Below are 20,410 nucleotides of genomic sequence, written 5' to 3'. Positions count from 1 at the left end.
TGGGTTCTTTTCAGAATGGCAGCCAGTGACTAGAGGGGAACCGCAGGGCTCAGTGCTGGGGCCGCAGTTGTTTACGATATATATCAATGACTTAGATGTGGGAACAGATAGCAGTATCTCGAAATTTGCAGATGATATGAAGTTGGGTGGCAGGGTTAGCTGTGTGGAGGATGCTCAGAGAGTGCAGGGTGATTTAGGCAAGTTAGGCGAGTGGACCAGGATGTGGCAGATGCAGTATAATGTGGATAAATGGGAGGTTATCCACTTTAGAGGTAAGAACAGGAAAGAGGATTATTATTTAAATGTTATCTGTTTAGGAACATGAGAGATGCAGCGAGACTTGGGTGTTGCTGTGCATCAGTCGTTGAAAGTGGGCGTTCAGGTGCAGCAGGCGATGAGGGCGAATGGTATGCTGCCGTTCATAGTGAGAGGATTTGAGTACAGGAGTAGGGAGATCCTGCTGCAGCTGGACAGGGCCTTGGTGAGACCACACCTGGAGTAATGCGTGCAGTTTTGGTCACCTTATCTGAGGAAGGATATCCTTACCTTGGAGGGGGTGCAGAGAAGGTTCACTAGGCTGATACTGGGGATGGAGGGACTCGCATATGAAGAAAGGTTGGATAGACTAGGCTTGTATTCTCTGGAATTTAGAAGATTGAGGGGGGGGGTATCTTATAGAAACATAAAATTCTTAAGGGTTTAAACAGACTAGACACAGCAAGGTTGTTTCCAATGCTGGGAAAAACCAGAACCAGGGACCATAGTTTAAGGATAAGGGGGAAGTTTTTTTAGGACTGAGATGAGGAAAAATTTTTTCTCTCAGAGAGTGATAAATGTGTGGAATTCTTTGCCACAGGAAGTAGTTGAGGCCGGTTCCCTGTCAATATTTAAGTGTAGGTTAGATTTGGCCCTTGTGGCCAAGGGGATTAGGGGGTATGGAGAGAAGGCAGGAACCGAGAACTGATCAGCCATGATCATAATGAATGGCGGTGTAGGCTTGAAGGGCCAAATGGTCTATTCCTACACCTATTTTCTATGTTTCTCTGTGGGGTGTCAGCAGCGGGAATGTGTCAGGGTCGGGGATCAACAGCGACCAGCATTTTTTTGGAGATAATTCAACATTATTTAAATGCTTAAAAAGCCTTCCCTTGTCATTTTTTTAATTGTTTAAACACTGATATAAGTAATTTCCTGTTGTTACTGGGCTGTTTTTAAAAAATGACCAGTTCTCTGGAAAAGTTTATCTGACATAAGGTTGGCCCCGACCATTTTGGATAATCGGAGTTGTACTGTATTACCATGCCACGCCCTCTGCTTCCACATGATCTTTAGCATCTGTAATCAACACCTATCATTAAACCCAAAAGAATTTGCTGAAGGAACTCAGCTGGACAAGCAGCATCAGTGGGGATAAAAGAATTACATGGTGGAAGACTTCATCATTCCTTTTTCTCCACTGTTGCTGCTCACCCTGCTGAGTTCTTCCAGCAGATGGTACAGTATTTATCATCTGCAATCTCGTGTATCTTCACCTGCCATCGACTTCTGTCATGACCAATGTTTATAAGAAATACAAAATAAGAACATAAGAAATAGAAGCAGGCCATCCATCCCTGTTGAGCTTGCTCCGTCATTCAATGAGATCATGACTGATCAGATGATAGGCTTATCACCACCTTCCAGCCTTTTCCCATATCTCTTTATTTCCCTTCTGTGCAAAAAATCTATCCAACCTTGTCTTAAATATATTTACTTTGACTTCCACCTGCTAAACCAACTGCTCCTAGGGTAGCTGAAATATTTTTGCTGTTTATTCTCTGCAAAGAATCCTGACTGACCATTTCTATCAAGAGATGCTGTCTGATCTGCTGAGTCCCTCCAGCCTCATTTTTTCACTCAAGATTCCAGTATCTGCAGTTCTTGTTTCTATAGGAACAAACCCATGAGCTAACTCAACCAATTTACACCAGTCCTAAACTAATCCTATCTTTTAATTCTGCCCATATTCTTATCAACGGGTCCCAGATCCCACCACTCTCCAACATACTTTGGCAATCCTCAGTGGCCAATCAATTTTCTGTGTGGCTACAGGGGCTGTGTTAGCACTGGAGGAGAATCTACAGAGACTCAGTGACTGGGGGGAATTCTCTTTTGCTTTGCTTTCTGACGGTAAATCTGACTGTAAGAGGCGCTTAGGCAATTAGTGCCGGTGGCAAATCTGTCTGCCTTGCAACAGGGAGAAGAACTTTCATGTAATATGACACTGTTTTATTACTATGACATAAAATTGAATCTCGACTTACCAATCCTGAGTCTCTGGCAATGAGAGGCAGTGGCTCTACAGTTATGTTGTGATAATGCAATAACAAAGTATATTGAACTTGTTCTGTGTTATTAGGGACATTTTGCACACTTGCTTGCATGCTTGGGTTGTAACTATCCATCAGCTTAGCTAATATGTTCTGGAGTACATCTTCAGCAGTAGAACTAAGATGTCGTCTTGCTTGAACTATACTCAAAATCAGTATTTACTGTCATGAACAAGCCATAAAATTCGGTGTTTTGCGACAGCATCATAGTACAAACTTTCACATTATAACCATCTTACAGCATTACTATAGAAAAATAGTGCATGAAAAGTAAGGCAGTGTCTTTGTTCATTGATTATTCAGGAAGAAGCTGTCGTTTAGGCTCCTGTACCTTTTCCCCCTGATGTTCCCTGAGTAAAGAGGGCATGGTCTGGGTGATGGGGGTCTTTGAGGATAAAAGCCAATTTTTTAAGACACCGCCTCATGTAGATGTCCTTGATGGAGTGAAGTCTGGTGCCTGTGATGTCGCAGACTGAGTTAACAATCTTCTGGAGTTTATTCTTGTCTGAAAGTAGGTGCCTCCATACGAGGCAGTGATGCAACCAGCCAGAATGCTCTCCATGGTTGATTTTTACGAGAATCTTCGGTGACATACCAAATCTTCTCAGACACCTCACAAAATATAGCTGCTGGTGAGCCTTCTTTGTGATTGAATCTGGACTCCAGGACAGATCCTCTGAGATGTGACACTCAGGAATTTGAAGTTCTTGACCATCTCCACTACTGAGCCCTCGATAAGGAATAGATTGTGTTCCCCTAACTTCCTTCTGAAGTCCACAATCATCTCCTTGGTTTTGCTGATGTTGGGGACAAGTTTGTTATTGTTAAACCATTCAACGAGCTGATCTGTTCTCCATCCTGCACACTTCCTCATTGCCGTTTATGATTCTGCCGACAACTGTGGTGTCATGAATAAACTTGTAGATAGCATAGCACTCAGTGTTGTAATTCAAGAAGAGTCCAAAAGTTGTTGAAAATTATGAATGCAAGAGTAAATATGGAAAAATTGGTTTCAGAGGAAGTTTTGATCACAATACAAATGTAGGTGCTTACCCACAGAAACAGAGACAATATCAGGACATTCCCAGAAGAATGTAAAAATTGCAAATGTCATTCTATTCTTTAAGAAGGGAGGGAGGTAAAAGGCAGGAAATTATAGGCGGTTAGCCTGACTGCTATGGTTGGGAAGATGGCCTATTACCGTTTTAAATGTCTAAGTTTTTAAAAAAAATTAAAATTTGGTATTTATTGGTAATGATAGGTTTCAGAACACACAGCAAAATAGGCAAGTCAGCATGGTGTCTTCAAGAGTAAATCTTTCCTGACAAACCTGTTGTAATTCATTGAAGGAAGGCCAAAGAGGGAGTGGGTGTTCTCTCCTCGGAATTTTGGAAAGCCTTTGACAAGGTACTGCAAGAGGTTCCTAGCGAGATTGGAAAAATATTAGCATGGATAAAAGTTTGGCTGACTGGCAGAAGGTAGAAATTAGGGATAAAAAGGTTTTCTTGTTGGCTGCCAGTGATCAGTGGTGTTCCACAGGGCTCACTGCTAGGAATGCTTCTTTTCACGTGATATGTTAATGATTTAGATGATGAAATTGATGTCTTGTGGCCTAGTTTGCGGACAAAACAGAGACAGCAGGTAGTGTTGAGGAAACATTAGGCCATTTTAAATTGCAAAGCACAGCATCTCCATAGACATGACCCGTCTTGAGAAGCCGTTCACACTGAGCACAAAAAAGCTGGCTTCCCGAAGCAAAGGAGGCAGGACGTTTATCGCATCAACATTAACTGTGACAGAAAGCATTCACTCCTGGAACTGTCACAGCTGCGCACTCGAAATGAATTTGTATTTCCCGTACTTTCGTCATGGGCTGAAGATATCATCACGACGTCATCAGCCCTTCCCATTTCGACCCGGCAAAACGGCTATACCTTTTAGATTGGTCACTGAGCACTATGCTCCACCGCTGGCAGTACCCCTCTTGACAGATCGGAGATGGGAGAGTTTGGGCCCCCCCCTCACAATTTGCCTTCGATTTTTTTTTTTTACCCAGAGCTCAAAGGTGGAGAAAATCCATCTTTCAAGCTCTGTGTAAAAGGCCTATTGGTTCTTAGTCAGCTTGTCTCAATGTGAATGGAAATGGCAGATGGAACAATGTAGGAAAGTGTACAATCAGCGGGGAAGTACACCGTGGTGGAAGGAATAAGGCATAGAATATTTTCAAATCAGGCAATTAATTCAAAAATCAGAGGTGCAGATGGATTTGTGAACCTGTGTGCAAGACTCCTCAGAGGTTAACTTGCACGAGGCAAGGAAAGCAAATGCAATCCTAGCATTCATTTCAAGAGAATAGAGAAGCAGGGAAACAATGTGGAGGCCTTGCATTGGTCAGACCACACAAAGCATTGACATCAATTTTGGGCTCCTTATCTAATCGAAGGATTGGCACTGGAGACGGTCCAGGTAAGGTTCAGGAGAATGATATCTGAAATAAAAGGGCTACCATACGAGGAATGTTTGATGGGTCTGGGACTGTACTCGCTGAAATTTTTAAAAGTGAGGGAGGGTACTCTCATTAAAAGGTATGAAATATTGAAAGGATTGGATAAAGTGGATGTGGAGAGTATGTTTCCTATGGTGGGGGACTGTGGGACCAGAGGGCACAGATTTAGAATACAAAGCTATCCCTACAGAAAAGAAATTAGGGGTTTTTTTAAACCCAGAGGGTAGTGAATCTATGGAATTTGTTGCCATGGACAGCTGAAGAGGCCAAGTCATTGGGTATGATTAAGACAGAGATGGTTAGGTTCTTGATTAAGAAGGTTACAGGGAGAAGGCAAGAGAATGGGGTTGAAAGTGATCTTGAATTTTTTACTAATTTACAAGATGCTATGCAAACAAAGTTGTTATACTCACTCTCTAGTTTGAAATCGTTCATACTTAATCTCCATTATAACAGTGACCTTCAAAAGCACAATTGGATCTGAAGTAATTTAAGTATTGTGGGTGAGAAATATGCTAAACACATTCAAGTCATATTACTTATTTCTTGAACTAAACTTAATACACATTTTGTCAAGGTCAAGGATATCAAGCTGTTTATAAATCTCAAAAGTTGTACAAACAGCAATTGTTAAGATGGTGATTACGGACCCTTTTCAGGGAATGGTGTTAGCAGCAAAATGATTAATGTAGAACAATGGCTATAACCCCAGCAAGAGATAACACATTTCATGGACCAGGGACAAACATGCTGTGGCAACATTACAAAGTCTTGTTGAATGCACCCAAAGTAAATTGCTCAATAGGCACTTCTCTGATTACTGCCCCATTGAATCCATAAACATATTTAAAAAATCAAACTAACACTCAGCAAATTTTTTTCACAGTATAATGATAAGATTCCAAGGTTTGCAGAAGGATCACATCAATCTCAAAGGAATTAACAAAATAATTATACCAAGAAAACACAGCAAACAACATTAAGGAACTGCAATTAGTTGGGCCCTAGTTTGTATTGTCCAGGTGGTACGAGCCCAGAGGACCCCAAAACCCAGCAGCAATAGATATTCACCAAGACAAATAGTTACTTAAACAAAACATGAAAACAAGATCACACTTTATCTTATCACTATTAACTAATTCTAAGTGCACATGTATGTAATGTGTGTGTAAGTTTAGAAAAGTTATTTGATTCACAGACCAATCTCACTTCTCATTCCTCCAAGATTACATGTTGCAGGCAATTCTTATACAGTGCACAGAATTTAACATTTATGAAGTTCACCAGGCTTTGGTACTTGTAAGATAAATGGTAACCACTCAGGAAGGTTCTTGTCAATTTTCAGGGAGAGATTTGTTGTTCACTGGTCATCCACAACTGATTCCTTTTAATCAGCCACTTCAGTGTCTTATCGAAGAAACTTGCCCCATCAGGGTTCTCCAGATGATAACCACTTTCTTTCAGGTCACCACAGAGTTCCTTTTTGTTTCACTTATTTCAAGTGAAACATTAGGCAGCCAGACCTCTCCTCTTGCAGGAACCTCAAGGGCTTTGACCAGGCTTTGACTCAAAACCTGTCTTCCAAATGGGGTTTTCCACAAGCTTGCCAGCTTGTCCTGTTCCAGTCTCAGTTGTTGTTGCTGACTGTAAAACTGCAGAACTGATTTTCTCTCTCTCTCTCTCTCTCTCTCTGAGAGATAGCCTATTTTACTCTCTCTCTCTGCTTGCAAAACCACATGATCCTCTTAGAACAACAAGTTTCACTCCAAAGAGCCTGTGGCTCCAGACAAGTTCTTTCATCTGTTGCCTTTTTGTAAGCAACAATCTGTTAATGAAGTCTCTTGGGCACTCTCCAAAGATTTTGCAAAGGCTCTTGGCACCAGCCTGTCTAGCATGAGCAGAGCTCCAGTATTTTAAATAAGATCTCTTTTAAAGTGTTTGTATGTGACTTACACTAAAATGCCTGCCCTAATTTATCTCCCAAAAACATATCTATAATCTGTCACACAGGGAAGTAACTACCTAACCAAATGAATAGTGTATGCAACCATAATATATGTAAAAATACATGAAATTGTATTCATATGCGCACAGAATATAGAAAATTGATTTTACCAATTTTACATTGATAATTCTCTGCCTGAAAATCCACATACTATTTTCTATAACATTCAACCACATTACCTACATTGCCAACATTCCTCTCAAAGATATGGGTAACTTTAAAAGTAACCAACTGAACAGATTTGCCAAAGCTGAAGGTTTCCTTGACATTGGGAGATGGTAGCAATTACTGCTTTGAACCCTAAATATTTTATGAACAAAATCTTATTATTCCTGCTGAATCACATCAAACTCTTTGGATACCTGATGAAGGGCCCAGGCCCTAAATGTTAGTTACCCTTTACTTATGGAACCTGTGTGACCTGCTGAGTTTCTCCAGCTATTTGTGCATTGCACTCAACCCCAGCATCTGCAAATTTTCTTCTTTGAACTCCCTTACGAGAACATTATCCAATTAGAAACCTTGATCGTTTGTAAATCAGTTCAAGTCAGTAATTCTAACTCTAACACAATTCCACCAGGTAAAATGGGTCACATACACAGGATTAAGCTCTTGATTGAACCAGAATGTTGTCAGAACTTGATTTTTTCAATTCAGACAAAGGGAATTGTCTTCACTGATGTGACCCCTTGCCAGCAAAAAACATCAATCATGTGCTTTAAAACCCTTTTCCATCCAATTGGCTTGATGATTCCTTAAATTTAGAGGTTTGGAACAATATGTTGTGGATTTAATATCTATGACCACAACTATGTGCTGCTGTGGCTCAATAATGAGATTTCTCAAGATCATACCATTCGAGAGGAGGAGTCACGTGATGGAGTAGTGGCTGGTCGGGTGGAAACAGCCCTCTCCAGAGAAAAGGAAAAAAAGTGAAAAAACAGAGCACAATAAACATAAAATACAGGAATAGAAAGATAAAGTTACCGAGAAGAGACAGAAGGTGGCACCCAAAGGAGAAAAAGAATAACAGAGAAAAGGGAAGAAGGAAAATCACTGGAGAAGAAAGAAGGCCTTACCTGCACGTCGGAGCAGAGAGCCACCGTGGAGAGGAGCGGCCGATCTTCGATGATGGTGAGTCCCCAGAGGAGCGCTGTCCTCCCAACAGGCGGACTTCAAAAATGGCTCTCAGATCCAAGAAGAGTTGCGCATGCGCAAGTAAAAGAAAATGTAAACGCCGACGGGAGGGGGACTCAGCTGAGGAGTGGCCAGCTGTGGAGCAGCCATCTGAGAGACGCCCAGTATCAGGGCGTTCGGCTGGGGGAAGTAAAAGAAGAAAAGAGGAATAGTGAGAAAGAGAACGAAAACGAAGGGTGGGAAGAGGATGAGCGGCAAAGGGGCGACCGCCGGGGGGGCCCAGCAGCGGGTCGACCCGCAGCGGGAGGCCCAACAACGGGTCGACCCGCAGCGGGAGGCCCAACAACAAGAGACACACCAGCTGGAGGCCCAGTAATGATACAGAAGCAGCTCACCAGAGAAGGATGAAGATACAAAGATATAGAGAAAAGGATGACACAGGCATAGATACAGACAAAGAAGAAGAGAAGGAAGACCACCAAGAATTTCAAAGGAAAGAAGAAGGTAAAATAGGACAAAGTTTAGATGAAGCCGTTTTCGAAGAACAAATGTGTTCATTAAAAGAATGGCTATCATTAGAATTTAGTTCAATCAAAAGAAAAACGAAAAGAGCTGAAGACAGAATGCAAAGCTTTGAGTTGGTCATGAATGAAATAGGGAAAAGAGTAGAAAATGTGGAGGAATGAGAAGCTGCTGTAGAAATGGAGATAAATGATTTAAGATGGAAGTTGGAAAAGTCCGAAAAAATAAAGAGACAAGATTTATTGTCACAAACAATTGATGAATTGGAAAACTCCAGTAGGCGAAACAACATAAAAATAGTGGGCCTGAAAGAAGGTCAGATATGAAGGAATTTATAAAAGGATGGATCCCGAAGGTGCTGGGAACGACAGATTCACATGAAGAAATAGAAATCGATAGGGCGCATAGAGCGCTAGTTCCAAAATCGCCACATCAAAAACGAGATCCATATTGGTAAAATTTCTAAGATATATGACAAGAGAAAACATATTGGAGCAGGCAAGAAAGAAGGCTAGGGGAGACAATAAGCCGTTGGAATATAAGGGACAAAAAATATTTTTTTACCTGGACATAAGCTTTGAACTTTAAAAGAAGAGGAAGGATTTCAACATGGCGAAAACAATCTTATGGAAGAAAGGGTATAACTTTATATTAAGATATCCAGCAGTACTCAAAGTATTCATTCCTGGGGAACGAATAGACTGTTCTCAGACTCAAAGAAAGCCCAAGAATTTGCTGAACATTTGCAGGACAGGAGAAGAGAGGAGGAGGAGTGACAAGAAGGATAACTGGCAAGAAAATATACAAAAATATGCAATAAATATAAAGTAAAGATAATGTATATATAAAGATTTAAAGATGGATAAGAGAAGGGGGAAGAAGGATAAAAAATGCTTTGTTATAAGTATAGGAAAATAATGTTCTCTGGGGGGGGGGCTGGGTGGGGAGAATAAGGGTCACTGCGAAATCGGTTGACGCTTGCGAGTAAGTTCACAAACCAAACGGAAAGGGGAGTTGTGGTTGCCGTCAAGGGACAGGAGGCAATCCAAGGAGGGGAGGTTAATTTGGGGTTAAAGGGTTATTGCTTGTGGGGATTGTTAGGGGATTTCATGTCTTAAATGTGTTGTCATATATTGAGATTAAAAAGGAAAACTTAAAAAACAGTAATGAAAAAAGGGATGGAGGTGGTGAAGAGGTGGAAAAGATGTGAAAATAAAGATACAAGATAGTCACGTTGGACTAAATGACTAAAAACATTAATGGAATATTTAACCAAGTTTAAGTGTATCCCATTGGGAAAAAAAAAATCACATATAATTTAAAAAACAAAGTTATAATGATTGGGGAAACCTGGGAACCATATATGGAACATGGCAGAAAAAGCAGGCCTTGGACCACCACCACCTAAAACGATACGAACATAAAGACGATCAGATTTAATGCGAATAAGTAGATGATGCATCTTTTTTGTTTGAATTCCTTTTGTATAAAGATATTGTTTTATTGTATTTTATATGTCTAATATTTACTATTTTTGGAGGGGGTGGGAAGGGAGGGATGGGATTAAAAAAAGAGAAAATGTCACTGAATATTTAGAGATGCATCTGTAAATACATTGGTTGATATAGTTCATAGTACGATAAATAAAGAATTACAAAAACAAAATCACGCCATTCAACAGAAAGGATTTCCAACACATTTTGGCTTATTGGAATGCATCACAAACATCCAATCATTTCCTCTTCAGCAGGTGAAAACAAGAAACAGTTGGACAGATGAGGCTTGGGTGCAAACCAAAAAATGCAATTTAAACCAATGGCAGCCAATTACTGTATAGAATAACAAAAGCAAATGTATGGAGCAGAAGGAAAATTATTAAATAACTGCAAGTGCAAATTTAACTTGGATGGTATGACATGATAGTCATTTTGAAACACAGAAATTTGGTTAATATCAGAACCTAAATAAATTGCAGAAAAAAAACTGAGGGAAAGGTAGATGTGGTGGAACTTCAGTGAATGAGAATGAAGACACTTAAATGACAGGAGGTAAGCAGGCAGAGGAAACATTATGAGGAGAAAAATAAATTCACTTAAGGATGTGGCATAATGATGTTTTCAATTTTTCATACCAGTGAAATCAATCTGCAATATGCTTAATATGTAGGAAATTTCTTGAATTTTCTGCAATATTTTTTCTAAAATAAATTTTATTCGTCATTCAAAAATGTACCAAGGTTTGTAGGTTAATTGGGTGTAATTAGGCGGCACAGCCTCATGGGCTGCTAAAAGTATTGTATGTCTAAATTAAAAATTATAAAAGGGAATAGTGCAAAATTATTTTTGCACCCTTAGTGTCATATTCATATACACATTCCATACAGGACATTGCAAAATTAATCTTCTAATTTGCTAATTCCCCTTCAATGTTTGAGGGTCTCCCCTTCAGTCTCAGTTGGCTGCATTCCCTCACTAACATCGTATTGGGCTGGAAGATCAACAAGTTTTGGGCAGTCTTTCATCGAGTTTATGATCTTTCAGTAGCTCTGGACATTACTGCGTGCTTCCCCAGGAACAGCCCGTAAATCAGAATCCTCTGATCTGCTGCTGCTGGGGATGAACTGTAATAAGGACCCTGTCAGTGTCCAACTCCCTTGGACATGTCACCATGCCTATCCTTTGTACAAAAGATTTTCTAGATAAGCTCATTTGACAAAAGTCTGACAGGCAGTTATCAGCAAGGAACAACCCGCAGACACTGAGGGACAAGGATTGGATAGATACTGTGGGGTAGTTTCTTGAGCACTATCCAGATCATTTGACAGAATGCCTCATTGCCAGAGCTCTTTAATAAGCACCAGGGTTTGGTCTGGCTGGCAGGGCGATGAGCCCTCCCAATCCTTCTTCATCCCCTTTGAGATTACTGAGATGGGGTGGAGACAGTCACCCACCGCTTTGCAGACTATGGATTGGCTAAAAGGGCATGAAGAAGGATGCAACTATGTTTCACCAAGTTGGGGGAATGCAAACTACAATGGATTTAGTTACAATTCCAGATGTAATTAACCTCACACTACATTACCATTGATCTAATAATGGCAATAACATGATTAAATCCAACATGAAATCAATTGTGAAGACAGATTTAGGTGAGGCTGACATCAATGGAATGAAATTGCCCAACATAAACTGAACAAAAGTGAATGGGTGAAAAAGTATGAATGGAAGGCATTCAGAGTAATGCAATTATTTATTTTTCTAAGAAAGCAATACACTAACAACCAAGAACAATGCATTACAAAATAGGGATTATGTAAAAATAAAAGAAAAAGCATACAAAAATGTAAAAACACAGATATCTGCTGCTGAGAGAGATACAACTAGGGACAAAAGAGATCCAAGAGTAGGGAAAGAAATTTCCCATCAAAATTATGGAAGGTAAAAAGAAAAAAGTCAGAAATAATTTGTGGGTCAGGAAGCATCAGTGGAGAAGAGAAAAACTAACCAATATTTCATCAGAACTGGGGAAGTTGAGATTTGAGAAGTGTAAGGGAAGGTGCAGAATAGGATGAGATCTGTGATAGAGTGGAATTTAAGAGAATTGTGGAAAATGTACAATAAGAGGCCATTCTGTCATTGTTCTATCTTAATTGCACTTTCCAGCACAAGTCTGCAGTCATGTTATGATTTTTCAAGAACTATTTGAATGCATTGAAGATTTCTACTTTTCCAGGAAGTGAGTTATAGCCCACCCCCAACTCAGATTCTCACTAATCCATCTTCCAGATCATTTAAATCTATGCCCTCTGTTTTGACCCCTCTGCTATTTAAAGTAGAATCAGGAACTCCTATCTACTCCATTATATATTCAAATCTCCTTTCAGCCTTTTCTCCTCCACATTAAAAAAAAATGAATCCAGCCAATCCAATCTTTTCTGATAAAATTTACAAATATATTTCACACCTTTTTCAGTGCAATGGTTTATTTCCCATAAATTGGTGACCATAATTTCAAGCCTTATCGCTTCACCTGGCCCACCTGGAGAACAACGTCTCATACGCCAGACTTCTGTTCATTGACTTCAGCTCAGGGTTTAATACGATCATCCCCCAGAGGCTGGTGGAAAAGCTGTCCTCTCTGTAACTAGATCTTGGATTTCATAACAGAAAGACCACAGGCTGTCCAGGTCAGTAGCAGAATATCAAGAGCCGTCATGCTGAGCCCTGGCGCACCTCAGGGCTGTGTGCTCAGCCCACTCCTGTTCACGCTACAGATCCAGCTCCAACAGAGTCATCAAGTTTGCGGATGACACAACAGTCATCGGCCTTATCAGCAACAACAATGAATCACACTACTAAGAGGTGGAAAATATCATGAAATGGTGTGAGAATCTCAGTGTGGACAAGATGAAGGAGATGATTGTGGACTTCAGGAGGACCAGGAACGACCACCCTGCACTACACATCAACAACTCTGCAGTAGAGAGAGTGGAGAGCAACAAGTTCCTTGGGGTTCTCTTAACTAGTGATCTATCATGGACACTCAACAACAGGAAGGCACAACTGCAACTGTACTTCCTGAGAAGACTGAAGCAAGCAAGGCTACTGGCCACCATTAATGTCAACCTTTTATAGGAGCTCTATCAAGGGTGTCCTGTACAGTTGCGTCACAGTGTGGTAGTAGCTGCAGAGAAATGGAATGGGGGGGGGGGAGAGTCAATGCATAGGACCATAAAAGTGGCAGAGAGGATCACTGGAGTCTCCCTCCACCCCATTGGCGTGATCTGCCGGTATTATTGTCAGAAGAGGGCATGCAAAATCATTGAGGACCCATTCCATCCTGCACACAGCATCTTTCTGCTGCTCCTGACGGTGAAGAGATACAGGAGGATCAGAGCCAGCGCCACCAGGCTGAGGAAGAGCTTCTTCCCATGGGCAGTGAGAATGCTGGATGACCAAAGGAACTGCTCACACTAACCATCCGAGACTTTCAACTGTACAAAGAAATATATATATTTTTTAGATGTAATACTTGTACTGCATGTGTATTATTTGTCTGTATGTGTGTTATGTCTGGTTGTGTGTCTGCATGTTTTGCACTGAAGACTGGAGAACAATGTTTCATTAGATAGTACTTGTTCAATCATATGACAATAAATTTGATGTGGGTCTGATGTAGCCTTGCTACTGTGGCATATAGAAAAGACTGAATTACCCAAATGGTGAAGATGCCATCTGAAAGTGTTTGGTAAAGAGTGTGACCAGAAGTGCAGGTGGAAGTTGCTGAACAAAATCTAAAATGCAAGGGAGAGGTATTTGATAGAACTACATCAAACAAGGAATACTGATTATTTGTTGTTGAATTCAACTTTGAGCTATGAAAGCTGCCATGTGCCAAGTCAGAGAGGTGGTGGTATTCCTTTAGATTGAACTTCATTGCAACACTGCGGGAAATCAAAAGGAGTGGAGTGGTGAACAGAATCAAAGTGGCAGCCAGCCAAAAGCTCGGAGCTATCTCTACAGACTGAAAAGTGGTTTTGGACTACAAGATATAGGAGCAGAAATAAGCCATTTGGCCCATCGAGTTTCTCCACCATTCTATCATGAGCTGTCCCATTCACGCTCACTCCCCTGCCTTCTCCCCATAACCTTTGATACCAACCATTCAGATATCTTAATACAGGTAGTCTTCGACTTCTGACCTACGCAAGTTATGTCCACCTGCACATATGACCAAATTTTTAAAAAAATCTTTACTAAAACTACTGTACAAGTACATATTTTGTATTAAAAATACGATATACAGTGGTCGCCACTCCCCGCGGCAGCTCTATGTCCCAGCTCCTGGCTGTCCCCAACTTACAACCATTCTGAATTATGACCAATTCGACCAATTATGACCAATTACAGTCATAAGTCGGGGACTACCAGCTGCCTGTGGTAGCAAATGCCAGAGGTTCACTACTCTGGCTAAAGAAATTCTTCCATATCTGTTTTAAATGAGCACTATTCAATCCCAAAGTTGTGCTCTCATGTCCTCAACTCCCCATGGGAAACAACTTTGCCACATCTACTCTGTCCATTAACTTTTACTGAATTTAGCATGTTTCATCACATTGATCGATTCTTGTTGTCTAGATATATTTTACCATGTTCGTCACTGACTGCACCAAGATCAGCAGGGAAGAAGTCCAAGTACAAATGCAATAAATAAAAGTACAGAACTATGCTATTGTCTGAATATGTGCATCAACACACATTTAATCTATATTAATGTAATGCACAGCATATGTATACACCAGCTGCTTTTATAGCCTGTCTACATCTATCCTGACTAAGCATGTCGAGACCCAAGACTATATTTGCATAGCACCTACACTGAATGCATGTCCAGGCACGCTTGGACTGACCAAAAGGGCTTGCCTTCTGGGCAATATACTAGTAGACAAATATGAGAGAAAAAAAAAAATCACAAAAATAGGTTATATCTAAAAAAGTAATAGTAACATTTTAAGGTGATTTTTGTGATCAGCAGCCCAAAATCCATAAAATAAACCCAAAAGTGTTCAGGAAGCAAAATCTTCGTTGTCCAGTGTTATCAATGATTTATTGGGAGATGTGATTATCAGTGATTAACCAGCGTCCAACCCGCATGAAGTGAGAGAGAGTGTGTGTGAGATCCCTGTTGCAACTTTCCCGCAAGTAAATACAAATCCTTGTCTGTGGTTAAACTGTGTTTAGACTTGTCACTTCTTGAACCCTCCAAAAATTCTCCACACCGCACCCCAACACCGACCCCTGCAGAACACCACTGGTAAACCGAAAGCCAACCAGAATAGGATTCCTTTATTCCCACTCTCATTCCCGCCGATCAGCCAATGTTCTACCTATGATAGTATCTTTTCTGTAATTCCATGGGTTCTCATCTTATTAAGCAGCCTTATGTGCCACCTTGTCCGAGGGCTTTTGAAAGTCCAAATATACAACGTCCACTGCATGACCTTTCTCCAGACTGCTTATGGTTTCCTCTACTTCTATGAAGCCCCTACTCAATCTGTGTGCATTTTTTAATACAATAATGGGGCTAGGAGCAATAAACATAGACCAGTATTCTGTATAGAGAGAAAAGGCAGACATGTTGCATAATTACTTTGCATCAGTTGATTGATGAAGGAAAAGGTAACCTGGCTAGGATCTTAAAATTAATATTAACTAATTCGCAACAAAACAAATGGTACCATTGAAGGGTGTTAAATTCACATTATTTCAGTTTATTTTCTCATGTGCATGTATTTGCTTTGTCTAGTCCTATTTCTCAAGGCAGCAAGGGATGAAGATCAATTATCTTAACTTCAATTGTATTAAAATTATTGGAGTCTAGAGATAAGTACCTGGAGACCTTCTTGTTTCCCCCCCCAAGTTACATGGCATGATAAATTCCAGCCAGAATTTGAAACCCAGAGGTTTGAACTGAAGAATATATTCATACATTTTTTGCTTTTATTAAAATATTGCTGCCAGAGCCACACCAACATTTTTAATCAGACAACACTGTTTGAAATAAACTAATAATAAGCTATAGAAAATTTCCTGATCGATCGTACCCAATTAAATATCTATCATAGCTCAAATTTTTTTTAGGATGAATTATTTATTAAAGGCTGACAAAAAGGCCCTGTGTGACAGTGTTTGCCAATATAAAAATTGAAAATTCAAATACTGAGCAGCATTGTGGAAGAGATAAAAAGGTAACAACCTAAGATGTTTCTCCCTCCTCAATTCTGCGTTCCCAACATTTTGTTTTTATTTCAGAATTTTCAGTTTTTTTTGGATCAGCTGCAACTCAATTCAACCTTTTGTTCCCCATTCACCAACTTGAGCAGCTGTCATGCTTTACCCAAACCAGAGAAGGTTAAACATAGAAGAGGCTGTGATACACTTATTCTGTAACTATATTTTACCTCATCATACAATAAAAGATAAAATAAAATGGGATCAGTGTAGCATGAGTGCATGGTTTCTTGATGGTTGGTGCATATTTGGTGGGTTGAAGAAGCAGTTTCTATGCTGCTCTTTCTGTTCCAAAAGACCCATAAGGCACATCATCGGATCGGTTTCAACAAAGTGCAGTGTTTTAACAGTGTTTTGACTTTTCACAATCATCAATAAGGACCAAAATGTTCAATAGCATTGGTTATGGTTTAACTAACACTGAAGGGATCTGAGATTACTTGTATAGCCACACTCAACAGATTGATCAGAGATTGATCTTGGAACATGGTAATTATCTTAAACTCTTGTCTTTTATCCACATAGTTACAAGCCCCTTCTGCAGATCATGTTATGATAAATTCATAATCAAATTTACACCAATTGAATGCTGTTGCCCATCATAATGGTATCCTTGGTATCAACAACCCTTTTTACATAGAGAAGCCACCTTATTGCCCAACTCATGATCTATGCAAAAAAGAAATCTGAAAGATGGATTCAGCATGTACACTGCTGAGTCCTTTTACAGAGGGATCTAGTTTCCCGGGGAAAAAGGGGCAGGACATGATTCACAGCAGCATCGTTCTCTGCTATGATGTAGTACATGCGCACCAGGCAGTTTGTGACAGAAAGAAGTCTTCAGGGCCATTATGTGTCTCAGAGAACATCACTCTCCCTGAACATCATTTTCTCTATCATCACCCCCCCGCCCCCCGACATCACTCCCCTGAGCAGCATTACCTCCCGAATACCACTCCGCTGAACACCTCTCCCTAGAACATCATTCCCACCTGAGAAGTACGCCATCCTAATCAATTAAACTGACACCTCGCGCTTCTCCAAGTAACTTTGTAGTTTTTTTTCCACCAGGAATTAATTAAGCCCCTGGTTTTGGCATTTTAAATGGCATCTGTAAACGGTTATGCTTATATTATTGACACTTCACCATCTCCCTTAGCGACTTTAGATGCTGATTACTTCCCAGAGATACACAAAAATTGCAGATGCTAGAATCTTGAGACCAAAGGCAGGCTGGAGGGACTCAGCAGGTCAGGCAGCATCAATGGAGAGGAATAGTCGTGACCCAAAAAGTTGACTATTCATTTCTCTCCATGGATGTTTACTCATCTGCTGAGCCCCCCCACTTTATTTCCCAGTGCAGATGTAGAACAGGGTGTCATCGTGGATAAGTTTCAATGTGCCAAGGACAATTGGTCAAAACAGTGCTTCTGTTTCGGGGTTTAGTGTATACACCCAACTAACAATCCAGTTTAATATGTTGCAGTTGTTAAAATGATGAGAGTGCTTGAAATCTTTTGGTTGCAAGCTAAGGACATCATTGCATCATTAGCCATCCCCCTTTCAAACCAGTTTTAGCACTCATCCATTTAGGCAGGAGACGATGTGACTTTGCGTCACTTCTGACAAAAGGTGCCTATGTGGAAAGAAGGAAATGGAGATGCAGATCCACCGTTTTTGAATTCATGCAGGTAAGTGAAGTGTAAGAAATCCAGATATAATCTGCCTTGAAGGCTCTATGTAAAAGATACTTTTGATGCATTTTCAAATGTCAGTATAAAAACTTTGAGTATGCCTTTTTAACAGACGTGATTAAACATTCATCATAATTGGTCTTCCATGATTGGGGTTTTGATTTAATGCCATAGGACCTGGATTTGATTTATGTAATAATCACCAGCTTCCCAACTAACAGGATCAACAAGAAATAATGTTGAACTGACTGCAATGAGCGAAGTTGTATTTTATCAAATAATGAAGACATTTAGCGCAAGAACAGAACTGATGACATTCAAACCAGGGAGAAGAAGCTGCCGTCAGTCCTGTACGTGAGCATGTGAAAATTATTGCCAGTGGCCAATCCAATTGTGCAGCTAGCCAATGAAGATGAATGGAAAATCTGCAAGGAACAGTTCGCAAAGTGTCACCACTCTCCAGTACCATGTTTTTAATTCCCACCCCCCAATTTCTTCCAGCAGAAAAGATAAAGTGGAAAATACAAACCTCCAGGTCAACGAGTTTCTTTTCTGCTGTTATCCGACTCATGAATGAACCCGTCACTGGTATGAGATGATGCCTCTGCACTATCTAACTGTTTTTTTTTGTTGCACTACCAGCTGTACTTAAAACACAGGTTGAGTTGTCTGGATGGCTTGTAAAACATCTTGATATAAATAGCAATTCCCCTTCCCCCCCTCCCCCTCCCCCTCCCCCCACCGACTGGAATGCAATGGACAGTTGAGATAATGAGAACTCATGGACCAGGTGAATTCTGTAGGTTGGCTAAAATAAAAAGTACTGGAATGGATTTCCAATCATTTATCAAATTAGGGTGATAAAAACACTGTTCAGTTCTTATCACTCTAAAGACACACATTTGTAGGACGTTTCAACCAGTAAATAAACACACGACTGGTGGTGACTTTTACGACAAGGTTCGGGGATAGAAAGGGAGGGAGGGAGGGAGGGGGCACTTGGGAACTACCGACCTGAACCGGGGTCGCCTTCGGTGGGCTCCAATCAGGCGGCTTCACCCCCACACGTGGCAGCCAGATCGGCACGTCGTCCGGCTGCACTTGGTCTTGACCAAAATGGGAGTCTTGAGGCGTCTATTTGTGAGGGAGGAGGCGGGAGGGGGGGGGGGGGAGAGAGAGAGAGAAAATAACCCCTGGACCAGCCACAGCCACAGCCAAGGAAACGCCAGTAGCCGCCTCTGTTCCTACCTGTAAACTGAAGTCTCGAATGTGAGCCATTTCCATGGGGCCTGTCGGGCCGCGCTGCTGGTCCGAGGGCTGCAGCGCAAACCTCTCCACCTAGGCCCAAGGAGACATCGCTTCCCTCCGAAGGCCGCCTCGAACCTCCGCGGAAGAGAGAGAGAAAAACCCCGTCAGCGCCTCACTGTTTGGGTCTCCAGCCCTCCCGCTGCCCGCCGACTGCGCAAGCGCGCGCGCCGCGGAGCGCGCTGGGAGTCGGAGTTCCCGATCCCGCCCGCCGCCGCTCCGCTCGGCCCCCGGCGAGACTACGTCTCCCGGCACGCCCCGCGACGGCGCGGAGATTTCCTTCCCTCCCGCTCGGGTAGGCCGCTCCCCTCCCCTCTCCACCCCTCTGCCCGAACCAGCTGAGGTTGCCTCCTGAAATGATGGGGGATGAGTCTCCGTGGGGAGAAAGAACCGTTGACATAGTTTCTCCAAGGGGGATTTAATCCCCAATCCCCCGGCCCCCACCGTGGCGCATCCCCAACCCAAGGGATTCCAGGCCACCAGAAATGCCCCTCTAAGGGGGATTCCAAAACCAAGCGACTGCGACGGGCCGCGGTGGGGTGGGGTGGGGGGGTGTGGGGGAAACCCAGCAAGGAGGAGAAAGTATCCAGCTGAGATTTAATGCACAAGTATATGGGCTTTCAAACCAAATGGGAAACCTAGTGTGGAAGCAGGAAACCCAATCTCGTATCCTGGCTGGAACAAGGAACCAAGTGGGATGCAAGGAGGAATCGTCAACCACAGGGAAGTGAAGCTAAAATGGGACAGGGTAGCCACCACAATTAGGAAACGCACGATAAACAGGATCCCTGTGGGAAATGAAGCAAACATTCCCATCTCCACGTGAGAAGTGTGCGAGATACCACGTCCAGCAGAGCACAGTCAGCCAGGAAGAAGTTCAGTGTAAAGACAAAATAACCCAGAAAAAATGTGTTATTTCAGGGAAGGTGTCTGGGTCCTGATTTTGTTCATAGATTTTATTTCTGTATATATCTGATGGTTCTCAGGTGGGTTCAACGGGTTGGAGAGGGATTAGGCAAAAGAAAAGAGTGTGGATAAAGTAAAAGAAAAAGTTTAAAAGATAAAGAGCAGAGGGGTTAAAA

General features: G+C 41.6%; 1 protein-coding gene across 2 annotated transcripts in view; it reads right to left on the bottom strand.

Annotated features, from left to right (window-relative positions):
• stk25b (serine/threonine kinase 25b) overlaps positions 1-19,503 on the bottom strand; it is a 96,512-nt gene extending 77,009 nt beyond the window's left edge. Inside the window, exons 1-2 of one of the 2 annotated variants that reach the window (XM_069896362.1) lie at positions 19,272-19,503; positions 19,038-19,157 (exon numbers count right to left, since the gene is read on the bottom strand). In XM_069896362.1, coding sequence (XP_069752463.1) covers positions 19,038-19,157; positions 19,272-19,307 — 156 coding nt within the window. In that variant the 5' untranslated portion in view covers positions 19,308-19,503. The remainder of the gene's footprint in view (positions 1-19,037; positions 19,158-19,271) is intronic. The other variant, XM_069896363.1, reaches the window with a different exon arrangement.
• Positions 19,504-20,410: the final 907 nt, after the last annotated feature.

Source organism: Narcine bancroftii, chromosome 9 (genome assembly GCF_036971445.1).
Source record: "Narcine bancroftii isolate sNarBan1 chromosome 9, sNarBan1.hap1, whole genome shotgun sequence".
Classification (NCBI taxonomy): Eukaryota; Metazoa; Chordata; class Chondrichthyes; order Torpediniformes; family Narcinidae; genus Narcine; species Narcine bancroftii.
This window is presented reverse-complemented; position numbering and strand designations above follow the sequence as displayed.